At 33.8% G+C, this 22,077-nt stretch overlaps 1 protein-coding gene across 8 annotated transcripts in view; it reads right to left on the minus strand.

Moving 5' to 3' along the window:
• Positions 1-22,077, minus strand: part of CNOT2 (CCR4-NOT transcription complex subunit 2) — a 112,623-nt gene that overhangs the window by 67,917 nt on the left and 22,629 nt on the right. For 4 of the 8 annotated variants that reach the window (XM_057743460.1, XM_057743467.1, XM_057743465.1 and 1 more), the window contains exon 2: positions 7,037-7,109. In XM_057743460.1, coding sequence (XP_057599443.1) covers positions 7,037-7,109 — 73 coding nt within the window. Of the gene's footprint in view, positions 1-7,036; positions 7,180-10,071; positions 10,203-16,021; positions 16,040-22,077 lie in introns of those variants that run through there. The other 4 variants (XM_057743464.1, XM_057743462.1, XM_057743463.1 and 1 more) reach the window with 4 other exon arrangements.

Consider the following 22,077-nt stretch of genomic DNA (forward strand, 5'->3'; position numbering starts at 1 on the left):
CCCCAGTTTTTGTTACAAATGTTTTCATGGTTTTGGTTTTCTATCTAGTTGTTCTACTTTTATGTGGGAATTCAGAAAGATAAAAAAACAAAACAAAAAAACTAAGCTATCACCATCACTGCAATCATCCCAGAATCTAAGTAAGGCCTGAGACTATATTTTAAAAGGTAACTCTGCACCAATGTTTTCTTAGGTCAGTCTCCCAAAGCAACAGAAATAAAAGCAAAAATAAACAAATGGGACCTAAGCAAGCTTATAAGTTTTTGCACAGCAACGGAAATCATAAACAAAATGAAAAGACAATCTACAAACTGGTAGAAAATATTTGTAAATGATGCAACTGACAAGGGCTTAATTTCCAAAATATACAAACAGCTCACACAATTACCAAACAGCTCACAATCACCAAAAAATCAAAACCAAAAATGGGCATAAGATCTAAACAGGCACTTCTCCAAAGAAGACATACAGATGGCCAATAGGCACATGAAAAGACACTCATCATTGCTAATTATTAGAGAAATGCAAATCAAGACTACAATGAGGTACCACCTCACACCAGTTAGAATGGCCATCATTAAAAAGTCTACAAAAAATAAATGCTGCACAGAGTGTGGAGAAAATGGAATCCTCTCACTGCTGGTAGGACTGCAAACTGGTGCAGCTAGTATGGAAAACACTATGGAGGTTCCTCAAAAAACTAAAATTAGAGTTGCCATATGATCCAGGAATCCTACTTCTGGGCATATACCCAGATAAAACTGTAATTCAAAAAGATACATGCACCCCCATGTTCACAGCAGCACTATTTACAATAGCCAAGACATGGAAACATCTGTCCATCAACAGATGAATGGAAAAAGAAGATGTGGTACATACAGGCAATGGAATACTACTTAGCCATAAAAAAAGACCAAAACAATGCCATTTTCAGCAACATGGATGCAACTAGAGATTATCATACTGAGTAAGTCAGAAAGAAAAACACAAATACTATATGATATCACTTACATGTGGAATCTAAAATATGACACAAATGAACCTACCTATGAAACAGAAACAGAATTAGACATAGAGAACAGACTGGTGGTTACCAAGGGCATGGGGGTTAGAGGATGGATGGAGTGGGAGGTGGGGGTTAGTAGATCTATGCTTTTATATATATTGAGATATATATATATCTACATATCTATATAGGTATACACATACACACACACACACCCCCCCAATAGAATGGATAAACAACAAGGTCCTACTGTATAGCACAGAGAACTATATTCAATATCCTGTGATAAACCATAATGGAAAAGAATACTGTATAAAAAATGTATAGATATGTATAATTGAATCACTTTGCTGTATAGCAGTAATTAACACAACACTGTAAATCAACTACACTTCAATTTTAAAATGATAACTTTGCTTCTGTACTTTCTCTGATTGACAGAAATATTTACACTAATGTTTTAACTTTCTGTTTAATGATGAACATATTCCATATTCATGACTAGAGCAAATTACTTAAATGTAAAATGTATTTCTGAAAGAGAACACAATATTTCATGTGTAAAAGCCTAGAACTTAGTTCCTAAAGGAGCACCACAGTGAATGCACAAGGATGCAGCCAGATGTTTTAAATCTTCTCAGGATACCATCTGAACTATGTAATTGGTTTAGATCTAATTACTGAATTTAACAAAACTGTTAATATTTCTGTTGGCCCAAGGGCACTGTGAAAAAAATTACTAAGACACTAAGGGTGCCATAAAGCCATGTATCTTAGTGAAACTTGCTTTTTGGAAAACAAATGTCACCTCATTTGATGATTTCAGATGAATAAAAAAGTATCAGAACATATAATGCATTCAAAGAAAGACCAACATTATTAGAATCATGTAATAAGCCAACCAATGAGGAACTTGGGAATTCATTTAATTTGATGCTTTTGGTTGGCCAGAGGAAGAAGAAAAAAGATAAGCCATGAATGACAAATAAATGTCAAAATTTATTTTAAACAAATATTTAGGTCATGGAGTCAAAATAACTTTTGTTGCTGATAATATGATCATGATGAGCAGAAGCATCACATTTAAAGTGCAATTATAAAAATGACTTCATTTTAGCAGGAACTGTATAACTGCAAATGAAGAGAACTTACCAGTCATGTATTTTGAGTTTTTTAACTCCCCTTCCTTCATCTGTGACTACGGCCATTTGCTTCCAAGAGTTTCAAGAGCAATGAACTGTGAACCAGTTCACTGGTTTCAGGTATTTATTTTTGAACAAACTCCTTCCTCAGCTCACTCTTGCTCACCTTATTAACCCCATGCCAAACAGCAACAATGACTAAAGCCTCCATTTTTCTGCTCTATGCACTAGATCTATTCTGAGAACTCTTGAATCACTAAGTATTCATTTTTCAAAAATTCTTTTTCATTTTAAGCGTTCTTTATATTATGCATCTTTAACCTATGTTAATATATCAGACTCTAAAATGCTTTGATGCTGGTGCTGTTTTCAAGCATACTAGAAGCTATCAAGAAAAGGTTATACGCTACTATATTACAACTATGATTCTAAGATACCATCAGTTTTAAGATGCATCCTGATGGCAGAAAGATAAAAATTTTCAATAATGTGTTATCACTTATAACAAAAGAAATGGGGTACTTCATTGCTTGTTTACATTACATTTTTACTGCAGTGCAAAAAAAATGTCATCTGTATACAGTATTGTATAACACTCTTGTATACTGAATGGAAGAACACCTATTAGATGCATTTGTATGTGCATCATTAAATTAGGTTACTTGTGTTTTAAATGCTTTACATTATGCATAACTGTCAGATATCTGAAATTTCTATCTGAATTGTCATATAGGTGTTGAGTATTTTAGCAATATGTGGGAAATTGTTTACAATTTGGGGTGCGCTGGAAAGTCATTATTTTTTTCCCACTCAAAATAACAGAATATAGGATATCACTTTTCCAAAAACTGCCACACAATACATAGAGATGCATCTATATACTGAAATATATATCTAATAAAAATATAAAAACAAAAAGAATGAAACAAAATTCAAACTAGTGAGTACTTCTGGGGAAGGAGGCAGTGAAGGGTGGGACATGGAAATATCTCTATTAAGTACAATATGCAAGCTGCAGATAAATGCATATCTGTTAAAAACGAAGACAAGTCACATTTGCATCTATATAATCACTAGAAAAGATACACACTAAACTGCTAAGAGTAAAATTGTGAAAGTGAACTTTCACGTTCTATATCTCTGTAATTTAAAAAACTAATAAAAAGGAAATAGAATATTTAATGGCAGAGGGAGAGGGGAGGAAATAGGAATACAATCACTGCCATCATTCTCTGACACAGTACGTTCCACAAAGTTAATGTGGTATTTTAGATAATGGTGTATTCTTAAAGAACATACAGACTGGGATGCATTAGGTCTAGTTTATAGACAACATACACTGAGCTAGCCAGCATATGATGTGATCAATGACCTCAAATTAAAAAGTAATATTCTAAAAATCTTGGAGAGATAATAATGTATGTACCTATGTATGTGGGTATGCATGTAGCATTTCCCCCAGCACACTCTGCAATTTGTTCCTGTCACCTCTTTCTTTGTTTTATTTAATTTTATTGAAACGACATGCATTTGAACACTTATTATATAACTGAAACCATGCTAGGTACTGGCAGGACCAAAATAAATAAGGCTCCAGTTTCTAAGACGCTTGTAACATACAATAGCACTGTCCAATACAACTTTCCACAATAGTGGAAAAGTTCTATATCTGCACTCTTCAATATGGTGGCCATTAATAGCATGTAACTATTAAGCATTTGAAATGTAGCTGATGTGACTGAGAAATTATTTTATTTTACTTAAATGAATTTAAATACCACTTATGGCTAGTGCCTACAGTATTGGACAGCACAGGGCTACAACAAGACAAGGAAAAATAAACATAACTACTGTGTATCATGGTACACACTAAACTAGAAGTATGCACAAAGGCTATGAAAGCAAGGGGAAGGAATGCTGAAGCCCAAAGCAGAATGGCTTCTGAAAGTACTGATACCTAATTCTTGAATCATGGAAGAAAGGTGAGGCATTACATGAAGAGGAACCCAAACAAGTAAAGGATTAAAGCGTAAAAGTGCATAGCACGGAGATTTAAAAGCAGTTTTATATTACTCAATGGAAAAACTCACTATAAGCAAACAGAGACAATGGAAATAAAAGCATGCGGGGTCAGAATGTGCAAAGATTATATGTAATATTTAGGAGCTCGTCTTTATATACAAGAGAGGGGACGAATGCACTGGTAAATTAACATGGTAATTAATATGGTTAGATTTGAGCATGCTCACAGTTGGAATAAATTAGTGTAAATTAGAGGAAAAAAAGAAAATTCTAGCCAAAAATTAAAGTTTCTTGGAAAAAGCCTGACAATCCTTTTAAAAGAATAAACTATAAGCCATTTATATAATTAAACTATCTTGTCTGAACTAACATACCAGTCTGTCCATGCAAATCAACTTCACCTACTCTAGTCAAACTCAAAAAACTTTTAACTGGGCTTATTAAATTTGTAGTAAGAAACAAAACACACAAAGTGGATACCAACAGAAAAATACTTGAACACCCATTTGAAAGTCACTAGGTTTTAGCACAAAGCTGAGGGAATGCACCTTCCCAAGGCAGTTCCTAAGTCTTTAATCAAGTCCACAATGAAAGGAGAAATGGGGAAATATTATCCTTTTTAAGAAACTCTGGAGTATTAGCTTATTGTTATCAGAATGCTTAAATATCACTACAGGACATCAAGTGCCCTCCAAAAACAAAAGTCCTCAAAGATAAATTAAAATGAGTACAAACACTGCTACAAAGAAATCCTACTTGATCCATGAAAAACAAATAAAATTCCTCCAAAATGGAACTGTTAAAAATCCAAATCATTTCACCTCAACATATACAAACTCTTAGCGCTACCAATATGTTAGTAATTTATCTGCTATTTCTTTGAATTTCCCATATGCTCTTAGTATATGCATCATAATTATCAGACAGGAAATTATATTTCTATACATGTACTTTGCAGAAGAGGCTTTTAAAAATAATTTTACAATAGAAAATTTCCAAGAATATTTCAACATGCATTTACTGTCACTAAGTAACAAGAAAAGAGATAAGGGATAATATTTTCAGGCAGAAAAACCCTAACCAAGAATGCATTTTCAGGTAAGCTAAAAAACCTGGATTATTTGTAAATAATGTGACAAACTGTGTGAATCTAAACAATTTTTTTAGAGTAGAATGAACAGGAATTAGGAAATCTCTTCATGTATAAAATATAATTTCCTTTTAGTCCTTTCTGTATTCCATAAAATTTGGAATTCTCTATTAATATGATTCCATAAAGTAAACAGATCATACTGTGTGATCATACAAAAGTTCTATACTGACACTTTACAAACTGGATTCTAAACACCGAAAAACCACACAATCTAGAATCACAATATTCTTAAAATAATTTAGCAGAATCTATCAAAAGATGCAACAATCCAAGTAGTATAACCAATTAAAATCTTGTAAGTTAAGGTAGTTGGAAGTGGTTGTGAGGCACGAGGCGTTACAGTAAGTTAAGTAATGAACAAAGGCTGATGTTGATCATGTCTATAAAAACAATTCAGAACAGAAAAGGTTATAGGGAGAAGTGATTTTGCATAGCCACAGCTTACTCTGGCTTATTAAAATTATAAAAATCCGGCAAGAAGCTTCAGACATAAAATTAGGTCAAATTCTAGAAAGGTTAAATATGACACTATATTTCATTATGGACAGTGCCCAAACCAGAACCTAAGTCTTGTGTTCAAAGGCTCTTTGTTATTTCGCCATGAAGACCCATTTACAATTTTCTCCACTGTTCACTTTTCCAATCTGAGGGAGGAAAAGACTAACTGGGCTAAAATAAATGATTAGAAGATAAATGGTTAGTTAACAAAAGCTGCTGCTATCACACTAGTTGCCTTCACAGCCTGGAGGGATTAAAACTTGTGGGTGGGGGAAAAAAGAACAAACCAAAAACTAAAAAACCTGTGGGTGGAAGGGGGAGAGGGAGGCTGGACATGTATTTGTGAAAGACGCCTAAAGCTTATTCCTACTTGAATTATGAACTATTACTTATTCTGAGTCACTACATAACTTGATATTAAATTATCATCAAATAAAGATTTTCTTTGAAAAAATTAAATTCAAGTGTTATGGGTTTTGCTAATCACTATTTAATAGCACCATCTTTAAAATTCACCTTCCTTTAAAAGCCCAGAAAGAAACAGGAATATTACACTTGAACCATCCTTTCAGCATTCTTACATACTTCATAGGGGATGGATACTATTAACTAACTTAATAAATGAGAAAACAAGAATCCAGCATTATAAGCATTCCAAGCTAATGACAAATTCAATAGAATTTGGGTCTCTGAGTACCCTAGGATTTTCATTTCTATTTCTTTTATACGCTAACCGACTTTTTGTCTACGTTTCTGTGATGCTCTAGTACCCTGAATATAGCCTAACACTTCAGGTTTAGTCTTTCAGGAAAAATATGTATAAAAACAATCAATATTTTGTTTTACGGAATACTAGCACTGAATCCAGCCATGAAGTCATAAACTGTGTATTAGATACTCTTAAGTTTTGACAGATATGCACATCAGAAAGTTTATGTTCTGACACTAAAAGAATATATATATACATTTATTATATGAATATATACACATTATTTATAAGAATAAATATACATTTATTATAAGCATGCTTTATTCTGAAAAATGTTTCCAACTATTTCAACTGTCAAACCCAACATACATATCTTTAAAATTACAACCCAAATTTTTCAAACCCAGGTGTATCCAACCTGCTGATTCCAGTTAAATACAATATATTAAACAGTTCATGTAACTATATAGTCAAAGGGAAAAAGGAAAAAAAAATTTTGATCTTACCTGGTAGTTTCTTTTCTCAGATAATGTATGTCCATCAGTCCTCACCATAGAGTCGTGTCCTTTCCTCACAGTACTGGAGGCAATCAAATAGAACTGTCACTCAAGGGTCGTGTCACAGGAAGGACCGCCCACCAGTTCTCCCTCTAGAGTGGAATTATCCAAAAGCCGTCAAAATTACTAACATGTAAACATATGAACAGCAGCAAAAATATCCAATATGATACACAGAAAACAAAACCAAAAAGTACTCTTTTTATATCTTAACTGATCTTCCTCTTAACCATCTAGGGTGGGCTAGACAGGCAGACATACTTTGAGACAGAAGTTATTAAATATGAAAACCTTTCCCCTTCCAATTAAAATTGTATGCCAGACCTCACACATAGGAAGCAAAGTATAGTGAATAAAAACGGAGTGGACAAAAAGTTCAGCCCTGAAATGACATATTTTTTCTTTTAAATAAACATTCTCTTGTTAGTCCCAGAAATGTTCAATTATTCAGATTCAGTCATTTAATTTCAAATCCCTCTCCTCCAAATGCTTATTTATATAGCTGCTATTCATTCAGTTTATGAGATTTATTCCTATGCCATTAGATGGGAATATATCCTATATAATCTTAAAATGATTAATAGAGGCAAACCTAACTCAAAATTCTATGAAAATTTACTCCAATGCAAAGTAGCAACAAATGTCAATTTTCTGAACACCTTTGTCCTTCAATCCTCCAATTTCATGCATGCTCTAATAGAATTTGCTGTTTTACATTAAGGCAGAAAAACAATGGGGCTTATTTCTTAACATGGACAGAGATAGATAAGCCCAAAACGACTAGGCACTGTAAACCTCAGATCCAAAAAAAAAAAAAAAAAAAAAAAATCACTGAAGCAGAGGTAATAGTTGCTAGAGATGCTAAATCAAAAAAGTAAATTGAAAATGAAAGGCCAGAAATTCAGAAGTGGTTTCTACAAAGAATTTGTAAACAGTTGTTTTCAAGACGAAAGTTTCACTTTTACCTAACTTTTAGTAAAATGTTTACCCTAGGAAAGTAGTAAGTTAGTACACCTACTGAACTAACAATAGTTGCTAACCACTAAAAATTATATTCAAATTTAGAGCAATTATTTAACATCAGACAAAATTTACTTTCGAAGAGGATAATAAAGACATCTCATTTAAGTTTGTAAGTATGAATCAATTTTATTAAAACCAACAAACATGCACATACACATACATATAAATTACCTCTAAAAAGCAATCTAGGAAAAAAGGCAGAAAGTTTTTCAAGGAAAACATTAAAAGGTTAATATTATTAGATTTAAGTTTTAAAAAGAATTCATGTACCACAAACCTACACTCCACCTTATGCCTGATCACAAGTTAGTGGGTGCTATATACTTTTACTTAATTTTGACCATCTCATATTGTAAATGTTTGGCTGAAATACTTCAAAGATGCCTGCCTCTATGGCAAAAATGTAAGTGTGCATTACCAAATTTATATGTACTACTGGAATTAAATGTCTCTCTCAAAAGTAACAAAGGAGAAAGGTTTTTAAAAAGCATATTTACTGCTATAAACATAATCCTAGCAAGGAATTAGGTTATTCATAAAGAAAAACTATCTAGTGAATTGGCTGTTCAAGAATGGTTAAATGACATATATTCAGCTCCAACTTAAATGTTCATGAGAATGAGAAAAAAACTATTACGCATCTGCTAAACAACATTAACCCTGTTTTAATGTATTTTATAATATTAATAGTTTAAAACAGTACTTGCTTTACTATTAACATATTCATGACAACTCTGAATTCAATGGATAAGTAAAATTTCAGCTTTTTTTTTAAAGAAAATAAGCATGTTTTCCTTCTTAAATAAGTTTAAGAGTAAGTTTAAAGGCCATGTACTATCTTCCATTTGTACTAGTTTCATCAAAAGGTATGTTAGAAATCTAAAATCAGGCAAGGCTATTCTATTTTCAACAGCATAACATTATATATGTAAAAGATAATTAGGATTTTATATGCTAAATAACATCACAATTAAAAATAAAAGTTAATATTTAATCTGCACATTTACCAGATAAAAGAAAAATATTAACTTCAGAATACTATGGATTTAGTACAAAAGTAAAACTTTTGTTTCTTTTGTTTCCCCATCTTGGAATAATTTCAAGTATTTCATGGCTTAGGGTTTCAAATGACAGCCACTACAGGCATACCTCCAAGATACTGCAGGTTCAGTTCCAGATCACAGCAATGAAGCAAGTATCACAATAAAGCAAGTCATACGAATTTTTTGGTTTCCCAATGCATGTAAGTTATGTTTACATTATACTGTAGTCTATTAAGTATGCAATAGCATTATGTCTAAAAAAACAATGTACATCCCTTAACTAAAAAACACTTTATTGCTAAAAAATGTTAACCCCATCACTGGAGCCTCCAGTGAGTCATCATCTTTTTGCAATACTAACACCAAAGATCACTGATCACAGATCATCAAAACAAATATAAAAATGAAAAAGTCTGAAATTCTGCGAGAATTCCAAAATGTGATAAGAGACATGAAGTGAGCAAATGCTGTTGGAAGACAATACCAATAGACTTATTTGATACAGGATTACCACAAACCTTCAATCTGTAAAAACACAGCAGAATAAACCATAATTAAGGCAAAGTGCAGTTGTTAGGGGAACTACTGACTGACAGCTCCCACCCTGGCCATACACCACAGTAACCACCTGCATGAGTTATCTTACAATAGGAGGTCCTGGTAAGGAATGCGGAACTAGTAAGCTACCACCAAAAGAATTCGGGAAAGGTCAAAAGGAGACAGGAGACGCCAGTCCATATGTCCTACCAACCTCCCAGAATCATCCTTGCTGGAATCCATCTTGGCTTAATGATGCACGTGCCACCAGGAAGAACCCTAAGTCAGAATGATTGGCCAGAGACAACCCAGAAACTAACCCCACTACCATAAAACCGGAGACTGCGAGCCACATGGTAGAGCAGTTCTGGATTCCCTTACCCTGCTGTTCTCCACCCGGGCGCCCCTTCCCAATAAAGCCTCTTGCTTTGTCAGCACGTGTGTCTCCTTGGACAACTCATTTCTGACTGTTAGACAAGAGCCCACTCTTAGGCCCTGGAGGGGTCCCCTTCCTGAAATACAATGAAACAAGAAGTATGTTTGTATACGTTCTAGCCAACATAGGAATCAATATTTCATACTGAACAATAACTAAGAATCATTATCTCCTTTTAGTAAACAAAGGGAAAAAGAAATGAAGGCACTCTTTTTTTCTTCTGGGTAAACATGAAAAGCTAACATTTGTCACAATCTTATATTAAAAAAAATGTTCAATAATAGACTGTGTTGATACTCATCATATTAGGAATGAAAGGACAGTGAAAAGATAAAAGAGGATGTGAATATATATGTGAGAGTATGTGAAAAGAAGCAAACATGAGAGAGAACATGCACCCTAGGTGCCTCAATTTATTAAAGTTTATGCACTGCTTTTCCCACAAAGTCCTATAAACATTAAAAAAAAAAGTCAGAAAAGACAAATACTTATAAAGCTAAAATGAAATTTTCTATAAGGCAGGGATGCCCTCCAAGACAGAAAAACAGAGACTATAGTTACCGTCCCACCTTAAATAACTAGAAAACTAGAAAAAAAAGAAAGAAACAATGATTTTCAGACACTGAACATCTTCTCAGGACAGAGACTCTTAAGAGAAAAAAACAAATGACATGAGCTCTGTTGCCTGTAGAGTTATGCGGCTGAAACACAGGCAGGGAGTTAGGGGTTGGAACCCAATCGGAGCCCAACAGTCTCACTGAGTTAAGGAAAAAGAGTTCACAGTTAGGGGAAACACCATGACAGCTAGAATTTGCAGGGCAAATGGAGAGAAGGAAGCTGCAGACAAAGAACTCCAAAGATCTGAAGAGAGATTCCCCTCAAGGTTTTAGCTAAGTAATAATCTGTGCATGCGTATGAAAAAACTATTGAGTCTGAAGAAAAAGCCTCTGAAAAGCAGTAGAATAGTCAGAACAATCCCCAGAGCTCATGTTCCCATCAACCAGAGTAGGACCTCTTAACATTCGGGGTATTGAATAGAGTTCAGAAGGTAATGAAAGCCTCAGTAATGAAACCAAATAAGCTTTGAACTAAAGGATGTTCTTGACCAGCACTAACAGAACTTAAAACCAAGCTTCAAAAAAGATCAAAATAATTCTAAGTACCATAACTGTACCCCAAACAAAGCCCAACAATATTTAAAATGATACAACAAACACCAGCATTAAATAATGTAAAATTAAATGTTTGTCAACCAATCAGAAACACTAGCCATGTAAAGAAGCAGGAAATACAACCCATAACAAAGGGAAATACAATATATGGAAATAAACCAGCAATGATACAGATGACAGAATTAGTGGATAAGGAGGTTAAAAGAGGTTTTGTAAATGTATTCCATACATTCAAGCAAATAAAGAAAACTATGAACATAATACCAGAAATGCAAGGTATCAAAAATACCCAAGTTAGCAGAAAGAGGAATTTTTTTTTTTTTTTATGGTGACAGGAAAGTTTTGTATCTTGCTTTTGGTGGTGGTGGTTATATGACTCTACACATGTGAAAAATACCACAGAATGATAAAAACATACAAAAATGAATGCATGCAAAAAACAGTAGAGTTAATTTGCAGTCTAATTAGTTATATTATGCCAATTTCTGGTTTTGATAATGCACTGCAGTTATGTAAGATGACATCACTGGAGGCAGATAGGTGATGGGCATATGGGACCTCTCTGTACTATTTTTGCATCTTATGAATTTATAATTATTTGAAAGTTAAAGTCTCAAACTGATCTAGAGATAAAAATTCAGTTATCTATAATTAAATATGCATTGGATATGACTAATAGCAGATTAACTCCAAAAGAAAAGCTTAATGAACTTGAAGACATACAACAGAAAAAACTTCAAAATTAAAAACTGTAAGAGGCTAGGGAAAAAAAAAAGGAACCACAGGACAATGACCTGTGAGATAACGTGCGACAGTGAACTGCTGGGCAATATAAAGCAGTCTAAGATTAATGTCATTAGTATCCCAGAAAGAGGAGAACAGGAAAGACAGAATAAAAAAGCTAAAGTTTTCCTAAATGATGAGAACTATGAACTCACAGATCCAATAGCTTCAACAACCTCTAAAGAGAACAAAAAAAAACACTTCATCATTTGAGTCAAAATGCTGAAAAACAGTGATAGAGAAATCATAAAGCAGCCAGAAGGAGAAAAAAGAATACACAGAGAAACAGAGATAGAAATGATGGCAGACTTGTTGTCAGAAACCATGCAGATCAGAGAAGACGAAATCAACTTTTTGTATGTGTGTTGGGTGGGCGGATCGGATCTCAGTTCTCCTACCAGGAAGGATTGAACCTGGGCCATGGCAGTGAGAGCCCAGAATCCTAACCTCTAGGCCATCAGAGAACTCCCCTCAACATTTTTAAACTATAGAAAGAAAAAAATCAACCAAGAATTCTAAATCTAGCTAAAATAGCTTTCAAAAATGAAAGCAAATACAGCCACTTTGGAAGGGTTTGGCAGTTTTTTACAAAGTTAAACACAGACTTAACATACAACCCAGCAATTGTGTCTCTGGGTATTTACCAAAGTGTACTGAAAACTCATGCTCATACCAACATCTAAACGTGAATGTTTATACCAAGGAAGATGTTCTTCTATAGGCGAATGGATAAATAAAACAGTACATCTACACAATAGAATTCTATTCAACAATAAAAAAACAAACTATTAATTCATGCAACATGGATGAACCTTAAATGCACTTGCTAAGGGAAATAATCCAGACCAAAAAGGCCATATACTGTTTCCATTCATATGACACTCTGGAAAGGCACAACTATAGAGGCAGAAAATAGATCAAAGGTTGCCAGGGAATTGGAGAGGGGTGGAAGAATGACTGACTACAAAGGGGACACAGAGGGAACTTTTAAAGAGATTGAATTATTCCATATGGTACTGGAGTGGATACAGATGATAAGCATGTCCTGAAATCCACATAACTTCACAACATGAAGAGTAAAGCTGAATGTATGCAAATTTTAAAAATCAACCAGGAGGTTAGAAATACAGAATTGGTAAAAGAGTAACTGTATTACAAACGTATGACATAGCCACACTTAGGGGTACGGAAGCGTATGACACAGCCACACTTAGGGGTACGGAAAATGGTGCTGACCTAAATAACTTTGGAAGATGGTATTTTGACTGGTAACTGTAACAGGAAAAAAAAAATGAACTCTATATAAACACTGTGTTCTGGTGGGTAAAGTGATTCTTTACAAAGCTATGGATTAGTAATGCTGCAACAACTATACATGTCTCCTGAAGATAAACTATAAGTAAAATAGACGGTGGTTGGTGGGAGTCAGATTTCCTACTTCAGGGAAGTTACAGGTAAGCAAGGAGGAAAGGCTAGAACGAACTATGTAGTACTGAATTAGAGTCAGAGATAACTCTATTGGTATCAGTTTGTTCTCAACTACAAAAGAGTTTAAATATGGTAATCATTCAGATTATTAGAGAATGGATCATTTCACTGGTATGCTGTATGTTGCCTGAAAATAAATTAAAAGCTTATAAAATGCCAGGTGATTAACAGGTATGTCAAAATTATACTTTAAAAGACAAGCATGATGAAGTAATATTTAAAAGCTTCTTAACAATGTAAACAAAACTAATTTTTTAAAGCCTCCAAACTGTATTGAATATTTGCAAATAACTAAGTTAAATAAGTTTATCTCTAATCTTTTTAAGACTGGTAACAGAACTGAACTTCAAGAATGCAAAGTAATCCATGTAACAAATACCACTAGTGTCATGAGTATGCAATAACTTCTCTCAAATTCAAGATACTTTTAGAATAAAGTTACTGAATATACCAGACAAGTGATAAAGAATAAACATTTTACACCTTCTTTTCTGTGTTGAAAACCCTTAAAATAGGTTTAGCCATGCTATCAGCTTAAAATCTGACAAGAAGCCAGTAAGTGGGAAAATAGAAACCAAATCTGAAATAATATAAGAAAAAATAAGTAGGATTATTCATGCTAGGTGTTTCCCTAAGTCAAAAGCTAATAAAAGTTCACTCAATATTAACTAAATAACTGCTAACTGAACCCCAATTTTTCTTTCAAAAAAAAAAGATTTCTGAAAACAAGAAAACAATAATGAGTGGTATTTCTAGGAAATACTTTATTGGAGAGGAGAAATAATTATTAACTTTATTCTCCAAATTCTATTAAATTTTGAATGTCATCATCATAGAAAAATATACACCAATGGAACAAAAACCAGAAAATCTGAATTCTAGTTAGTATTAGCCTGATCAATTTCTCCTCTCTGGCTTCAGTTTCGTAATCTGTAAAATAAAGTGATTTATTTAGATAATTTTCTTAATGCGTGCAGCTCTAAAATTTTATATTTTAAATGTTCTGTGTCAAAGTAATCCATTTTGGAAAGTAGACAATTACAACTGATTTTTTTCCATGTTTTCTTTTTTTCTCCCACTGTATTACTCAATAGTATATAACAATGCCCAAATATTTTGGAGGTTGGGAATGGTATCAAAACAAAAGATTTTAATTTGGTAGCCATTACCAAACCCAACTTTAAGCTACAAGGTGAATTTGGCCAGGTTAAGAGTTGAACCCGTTGGACAGGTTTTATTTTCTGATATAGAGGACATTATAATCCAGATTGGCTATTAATTAGAACATACTACCAGATGTGACCAATTTCACTGGACCTCAATAAAAGCTGAAGTAAATGCACTTAGATGTTATCTTTAAAATCTTAGGGTTTCTCAAATTCCAGAACTATGTCAAGCAATGTTTTCTGGTTAGCAGGTAGGCTGTAGTTACAAAAATATTATGAACTATTTTCTGAACTAATTTTTGGTTTGATCACATAGATAAATGTTTTCAAAATTCTGAGTTGATGACTTGTGTTACATACACAAGAAACGTGGGCAAACAAAATAAAAATAAATAAAACAGAAATTTCTGTTTCATACCAAACTTAGTCCGGGAAAAATGCCACATTAACTAAAAATAGTTTCTCTGAATGTTTTAATAATACAGATTTCATGGGTCCATGATTAACATGTAAAATGAAAAGTTGCCTATATTTACAAATAAAAACAAATCAAGACTGTTCTCTTGAAATCAGTTTACTCTCTGTCATAATTTAATGTTTTATAACTTAATTTTGTGTGTCTTCCATTTTCCGTACGGGTAGCATTCCTGATGCACTACTTCTTACATATCTGTGTAGTTCTGTTACATGTATTTCAAGGAGGCTTCTAGGTACCTGACACATGGAATTTACTGTAAGTAAAAGTATCAGTAGATCTATCTGTCTAAAAGGCCCAGCATCTCAAGAAAGAAATTTCCTACTACCAAGTTTAAAAAGTTCCAAATAAAATGAAATACAAGAGCCCTACTGAACGTAAATAACAAAAGTTCACTAATTTCTGAACCACAGGTTTTCAAATTAAAAGCTCCTCATTTGTTTTAGGCTTTCATGAAACTGGGGTTTCAAAATTAAGACAACTGGGGATCCTCCTAGCCTTCCTGCTGCCTGAAATTTATATATATGTTTATGCAAGTTTATACAATCTGTATGTTTCAGTTACTTATTAGGATAGTAACACCTACAAATAGTAATAATATTAAGATAGTAATATGAAATAAGTTTGTGAACTAAATTTTAAATACAGAAAACCTCATTTAATTAAACAGTTGTTTGAATTAAATAGAGCTGACTACCAGATGTGAACAATCTGAATGTGTAAATGACCAAACTATCAGTATTAATACTTACTAATTTTCTGCACATTTAGAGCTAAAGAAAGTATTAAAATTAATGAAATATTTTCAAACCTTTCATTACAATTAGCTAAAAATCCACAAAGGTTTCCAAGAATTGAAGTAGCTACTGCCAAAGCAATTCCTCTAAAATAAGACCAAGTAATCGACTCAGGACCTCCCTGGCATTCCAGTGGTTAAGACTCAGCACTTCCAATGCGGGGGGCGCAGGTTCAATCCCTGGTGGGGGAACTAAAATCCCACAGCCCACGTGACGCAGCCAAAAAACTGAGGGGGAAAAAAAAAAAGTCTCACAATCTGTTAGAAGGGACATACCGGTTCCATTAATTCAACAAAGGAACTTAAGTAAGTTACAATCTGTAAGTCAAATTCCTTAAAATATATAATAGCTCCTTCCTTACTCTTCCTTGTAAAATGGCTATAAGCTTATTAAATATTGTTATTTTACATCAGCAACTGAATATAGCACATGGAACCAGAAATCTGAAAGTTGCAACTTTAATACTAACAATTTTTACAGGTGATATATACATATTATATTTCTCATAATTTAAATAAGTTCTTTCATTTTACTGATAGGGTGATATTAAAAACTGACTAGTTCATATCAACTATTTAGACTTAACTGCTAAATTCATAACAAATGATTAAGCTCAGCAAATTACCTCATTAAAAAGTTGTTCTTAACATAAATCTAATGTTATATATTAAAATATATTTTTAAAATCTCAAAACTATTTTTTTCTAGTTTCATAAGAGTATTAAAATAAAGCTCAAGTAAAAAGCAGAAAAGAATAATTACAGCTCTCCATTTAAAGAAAACATAGTGAATACCAACTACACAGATATTCCCCCAACTTCTCAAAGTTTATTTTTTGTAAAACACAAAGGGGCAACTACTGGTACACTATTTCTTGCGTGAAAGACAAGGGAATAGCCATAGATGCTCTGCAAAGCACCGGTACATGACTGACTAGGACACTAATACAGAGAGGAAGAGACAATAGGCATATTTATAGAGGACAAAAATACGCTAAAGGATTTACACTGTTTTTAACCACAGGATGCACATCAGAACCATTGAGGGTTTTTTTAAGAAATACTGATGTCCCCTCCCTTGTCCCTACTTTAATTTGTTAGGGACGGACCCTGGTCATCAGCTGCTTTTTAAAGTGCTTCAGATGATTCCAATGTACAGCCAAGGTTAAGACAGTCAGGGTTAAGACTTTATAAGAAAGTGAAATTCAAAAATGTGTTCATCTCAGTTTAAGTACCAAACAAAAAGAAACATCATATAAATTGAAGGTAGTGTATAAGAGCATTGCACATTTCCTATGGATGCCAATGCACCCTTTCCTTGCCTCTTATTCACTCTACCTTGAGAAATAATGTTGGGCCTTAAACATTGATTTTTAAACTGTTTTTAAGCACAAGACTTCTTTTTTTTGAAATACATAACACTGTAAGTGCAGAAGCAGATAATTAGAAGTACATGAAAACATTACAGTAAAACTTCTTTATTACAAGAAATTTCTAATAAAAAATACGTCCCCTAATATATTCAATACTTAGGTTTTAAAAATGTCTACTATCTTAACATTTTTTTCCTAGAAATTCAGTATTAACTATCATTTGCCAAGCGTTAGGCACTGTGCACTAAATACTTTATTTCTTTCAATCCTCAAAATAATTCTGTAAGGTAGATATTACTATCCCTTTTTTACAGATGAGAAAACTTAAACCCTGACAATAAGGAAATTATACAAGGTCAAGAGGTAGTAAGTAAGCTGGAAGTAACAGGGCCAGAATTTGAGCTCATGTTCACTTGACTTGAATTCAGTCTTTATACACACACACACGTGCATGTATATGTACATGTGTGCATATCTGTATATATGTGCACACATACACACACACATCTTTCTTCATGAAACCGTAACTGGTATGATAGACATCATATAAATATCATAGATACCATATAAATATCACAGATATATCACATACATATATCTATCATATCAATTATGGTTTCAAGAAAAAGGAAATCATTTCGGGAAATTCCAGCTGTCAAATAATACTTCTACTCAGAAGTCTCACTATTCTTCTACAAGAGGGAAATCAGCAATGGGGTGACTAGTAACAGACATTAATCATCAGCTGGAGATTCAAAGTTCAGAAAGACCCCTATCAGGAAATAAAGTACCCACAATACCCTTTCAGACACAGCTTTAGACCCTAAGCAGAGGGAAAAAAAGGCAGTGTCACAAGGCAAACAGCTAAATTGCTTTGTTAGTTTTAAGGCTGGCAGATTACTACTGTGAACCAAGGTCTCTGTGTCTATTTCAGTCACAGAAATGAATAAATTCAACATACCTGATCTTTATACAATTCTCTAAGAAGGAAGCTTCAAAATTCTTTATGAAGTTCACTTTCTACATCTTTCTGACTTTTTGCAAATGTTTTCTACTTTTTAAATTGTCTCTCTACAACAGACACTCCTGGTTGACTCCCTAACAGTCCTTCTCTCTGTGACTGCCACAGTTGTCCAGTGGTTCTTTCCCACATGACTTAAGGGGAAATAATGATTGGTCTAAGTCAAGATGATAATGCTACCCTCCACCCCTCCTACCCCCCACTTGTCAGCAAAACATTTATGTAAGGGCATTTGAACCAACTCTGGCCAGTGAGGTGGGAGGAGATACCGGACTGTAGGATTTCAGGAAAGGAGAGGGGTACCGCCTCCTTTGTTCCCCTAGATGTTATATCAGACTATCACATTTAGAACTACTTACCATAGCCATCTTTCAACCATAATGAGAGCTAGCTTGGGAAATTCCCTGACGGTCCAGTAGTTAGGACTCTGCGCTCTCAGTGGTGAGGACCCGGATTCAATCACTGGTTGGGGCACTAAGATCCCACAAGCCACATGTGCGGCCAAAACCAACCTACCAACCAACCAACCAACCAACCAACCAACCCTGTAGAGAGCTAGCTTAAGGACAATCTCACACTCTAGTAATAGCAGAACAGAAAGATGAAAAGAATTTTGCTTTGGCCTTAATCACTCAGCTGTCGCATTAACCAACACACAAATGGCCGTTCTTCTGGAGACAGGAGAAAATAAATTTTGGTCAGTTGAACCAAAAGCTTCCTAAACCTTTAGGCTTATCCACACCTAATCCTTGAGTAATTTTTAAATCATTTTATGTAAACTCTTTCCAAGGCACCCTCCTTACTTTCCCAAAGCATATACAAACAGCTTAAAACAACAGTTCTTCCTATACTTACATTTCCTTAGCTTAGGTCATACTTTAAAAAATGTATTAACACTGGCATACAAACAGCTGATTCTTAGGCATATACCTAACCTAGCAGGGGGAAAGGTACATGAGTAAACTAGAGTAGTTCACTAGCTCATCATACTCTGGACTACAGGAACTGAAAGCAATGGTTTAATGAGAGCACATCAGTTAAGTGGAGGCTTCTTAAGGACATCCGTCACAAATACATTTCGATGTATGACAGATTTTGTACATAACAAATATATATTCTTCTATGGGAGGTGGAGGGTGGGATGGGGTGGCAGCTAAAAAATCCTACAAAAAAACCTAGGACGTATGTTTCCAGGAAAGAAAATTAGAGTAAACCTAGAGTCACAGCAGCAGGAGTATGAGTCTATTTTGTCTCAACTCCAGCCAAGTAGCATTGTAGTAGGAGAACACAAAAACTATAAAGAATCTTTACAACCTTTAGTTGTTTTACTGCTAATTAATTAACAATGACAAAATCCCACCATTCAAAAATTTCAGGCAATACAGACAAAATGTATTATTTGTTTAATCTGCATAACAGCCAAGTTCCATTTTACCATACATTATATTAAGGATAACTACAACAGTGTGCCATTGATTAGGGATATCTGTATTCCCTTTTAAGAAATACTAGCTAGACAAATTATTTCAAGTAGAAATTTACCAGACATTCTGGAACAATTATTCAGTATTAAAACAGCCAAATATCTTTGATACTAATAATCATATTCTTTTCTAACTTCCCACCAAAAATATTTAACGAGCTTTACTATATCCCAAGTAGTAAATAAAGAGGACTCAATCAGAATTGCCTATAAGAAACAAAGAACTAGAGAATTTATTTCTGGAATAAAAACTCCATTTGTACAGATCCTGGGGTCAGAAACCATGTTTCCAAATTATTCTTCATAGAGTTATAAAGCAATGAATAACAATGTTACAAATAGCAGTGATATTCACATCTTTAATAGTAATATTTATTAAGAAATGTATTTAATATGTATTAAGCACAATTTATGTTTACCTAACACACAGTAGACACTAAATTAAATGTCTTGGCAGACTGATACAAGCTGGAGTTTTTAACCTGGGTTCTAAAAATATTCAGTTTGTTGGAAATTCCCTGGCGGTCCAGTGGTTAGGACTCTGCATTTTCACTGCTGTGGCACAGGTTCAGTCCCTGGTGGGGGAACTATGATCCTGCAAGTTGCATGATGCGGCCAAAAAAAAAAAAAAAAAAAAAAAAAAAAAAAATTTTTAAATAAGATAAAATTCAGAGTTTGTTGATCGAATGCAGAGAGTATGAACTTGGATGGAAAAAAGTTACATCTTTATTCTACTAACCTCTAATTGAAATTTAATATACCTTTAATTAAAAATGTAAGTGATAATCATCAAAAAGACCACAAATAAAGGAGGTGGAGGAAAGGGAAACCTTGTACTCTGCTGGTGGGAATGTAAATTGGACAGCCACCATGGAAAACAGTATGGAGGTTCCTCAAAAAACTAAAAATAGAACTACCAATGATGCAGCAATTCCACTCCTGGGTATTTACCTGAAGAAAATGAAAACACTAATTTGAATAGATACATGCACCCCCACGTTTACAGCAGCATTACTTACAATAGCCAAGATAAGGAAGCAATCAGTGTCCATCAACAGATGAATGGATAAAGAAGTGGTGTATATATACAAAACAGAACATTATTCAGCCTTAAAAAGGATGAAATTTTGCCACTGGCAACAAGAATGAACCTGGAGGGTATTATGCTTAGTGAAATACTTCAGAGAAGGACAAATGTTGTAGGTTATCACTTATTGTGGAATCTAAAAATAAAACTAAGGAATGAATATAACAAAACAGAAACAGAGCGAAGAAACTAGTGGTTACCATGTAATTCTATACAGAGAGTGGAGGAACGAGAAAAGCACAGGGAATTAAAAGGTACAAACTACTAAGTATAAAATAAATAAGCTACAAGGATATATTGTACAGCACAGAGAAAATAACCAATATTTTAGAGTAACTTTAAATGAAGTATAACCTATAAAAACTTGGAATCACTATGTTGTACATCTGAAACTAATATAATATTATAAATCAACTATACCCCAATTTTTAAAAGTGTTAAAAAAAAAAAAAAAGGAAGCTGCAAGCCATAGTGGTATTATTCACACCTGTGATTTTGTTACCATTAGAAACCACAGATATTTCCAAAATACTTCAGTTGCTCCAAATCTCAAATTCTCATTTATGTTCATTACTAGCCTAAAAATTAGTATACACCACTGGACACTGTTGATATGCACATTAGTGAATTTATTTGATACTTTAAAAACCATATTCTAATATAACTGGTGTCCTCATAAGCATGTATATTTAATTTTGCACAACTAAAATATTATTTTGAGAAAGGGTCCACATGTGTCACCAGAGAGCCAAAGGTGTTCATGGCCCAAAAAAGGACAGGAACACCTACATCAGAATAAGGTTGTTTGTAGAGGATAACAGAGAGCATGGCAATGGAAGAAAAAGAAAAAGCCTCAGAGCATATTTAGTTGAAACTCCTTGTTTTAGAGATAAAGAAGTTGTGGTCTGGTGGAAGAAAGTGCCCTGTTCAAGGTCACACACACAGCTAATTAGTGACAGAGCCAGAGAAAACAGAATCCAGGTTTTCTGGCTCAGACTTCGCTATAAGAAAGCAAGACAGGGCAAAGACAACTCTGCAAACACATGCCAAAAAGTTATTAGGGAAAGAAATAAATTATACAGAAAGAAGAGCTCGTTTGAGAAAGAA

The sequence above is a fragment of the Hippopotamus amphibius genome, chromosome 7 (assembly GCF_030028045.1).
Source record: "Hippopotamus amphibius kiboko isolate mHipAmp2 chromosome 7, mHipAmp2.hap2, whole genome shotgun sequence".
Lineage (NCBI taxonomy): Eukaryota > Metazoa > Chordata > Mammalia > Artiodactyla > Hippopotamidae > Hippopotamus > Hippopotamus amphibius.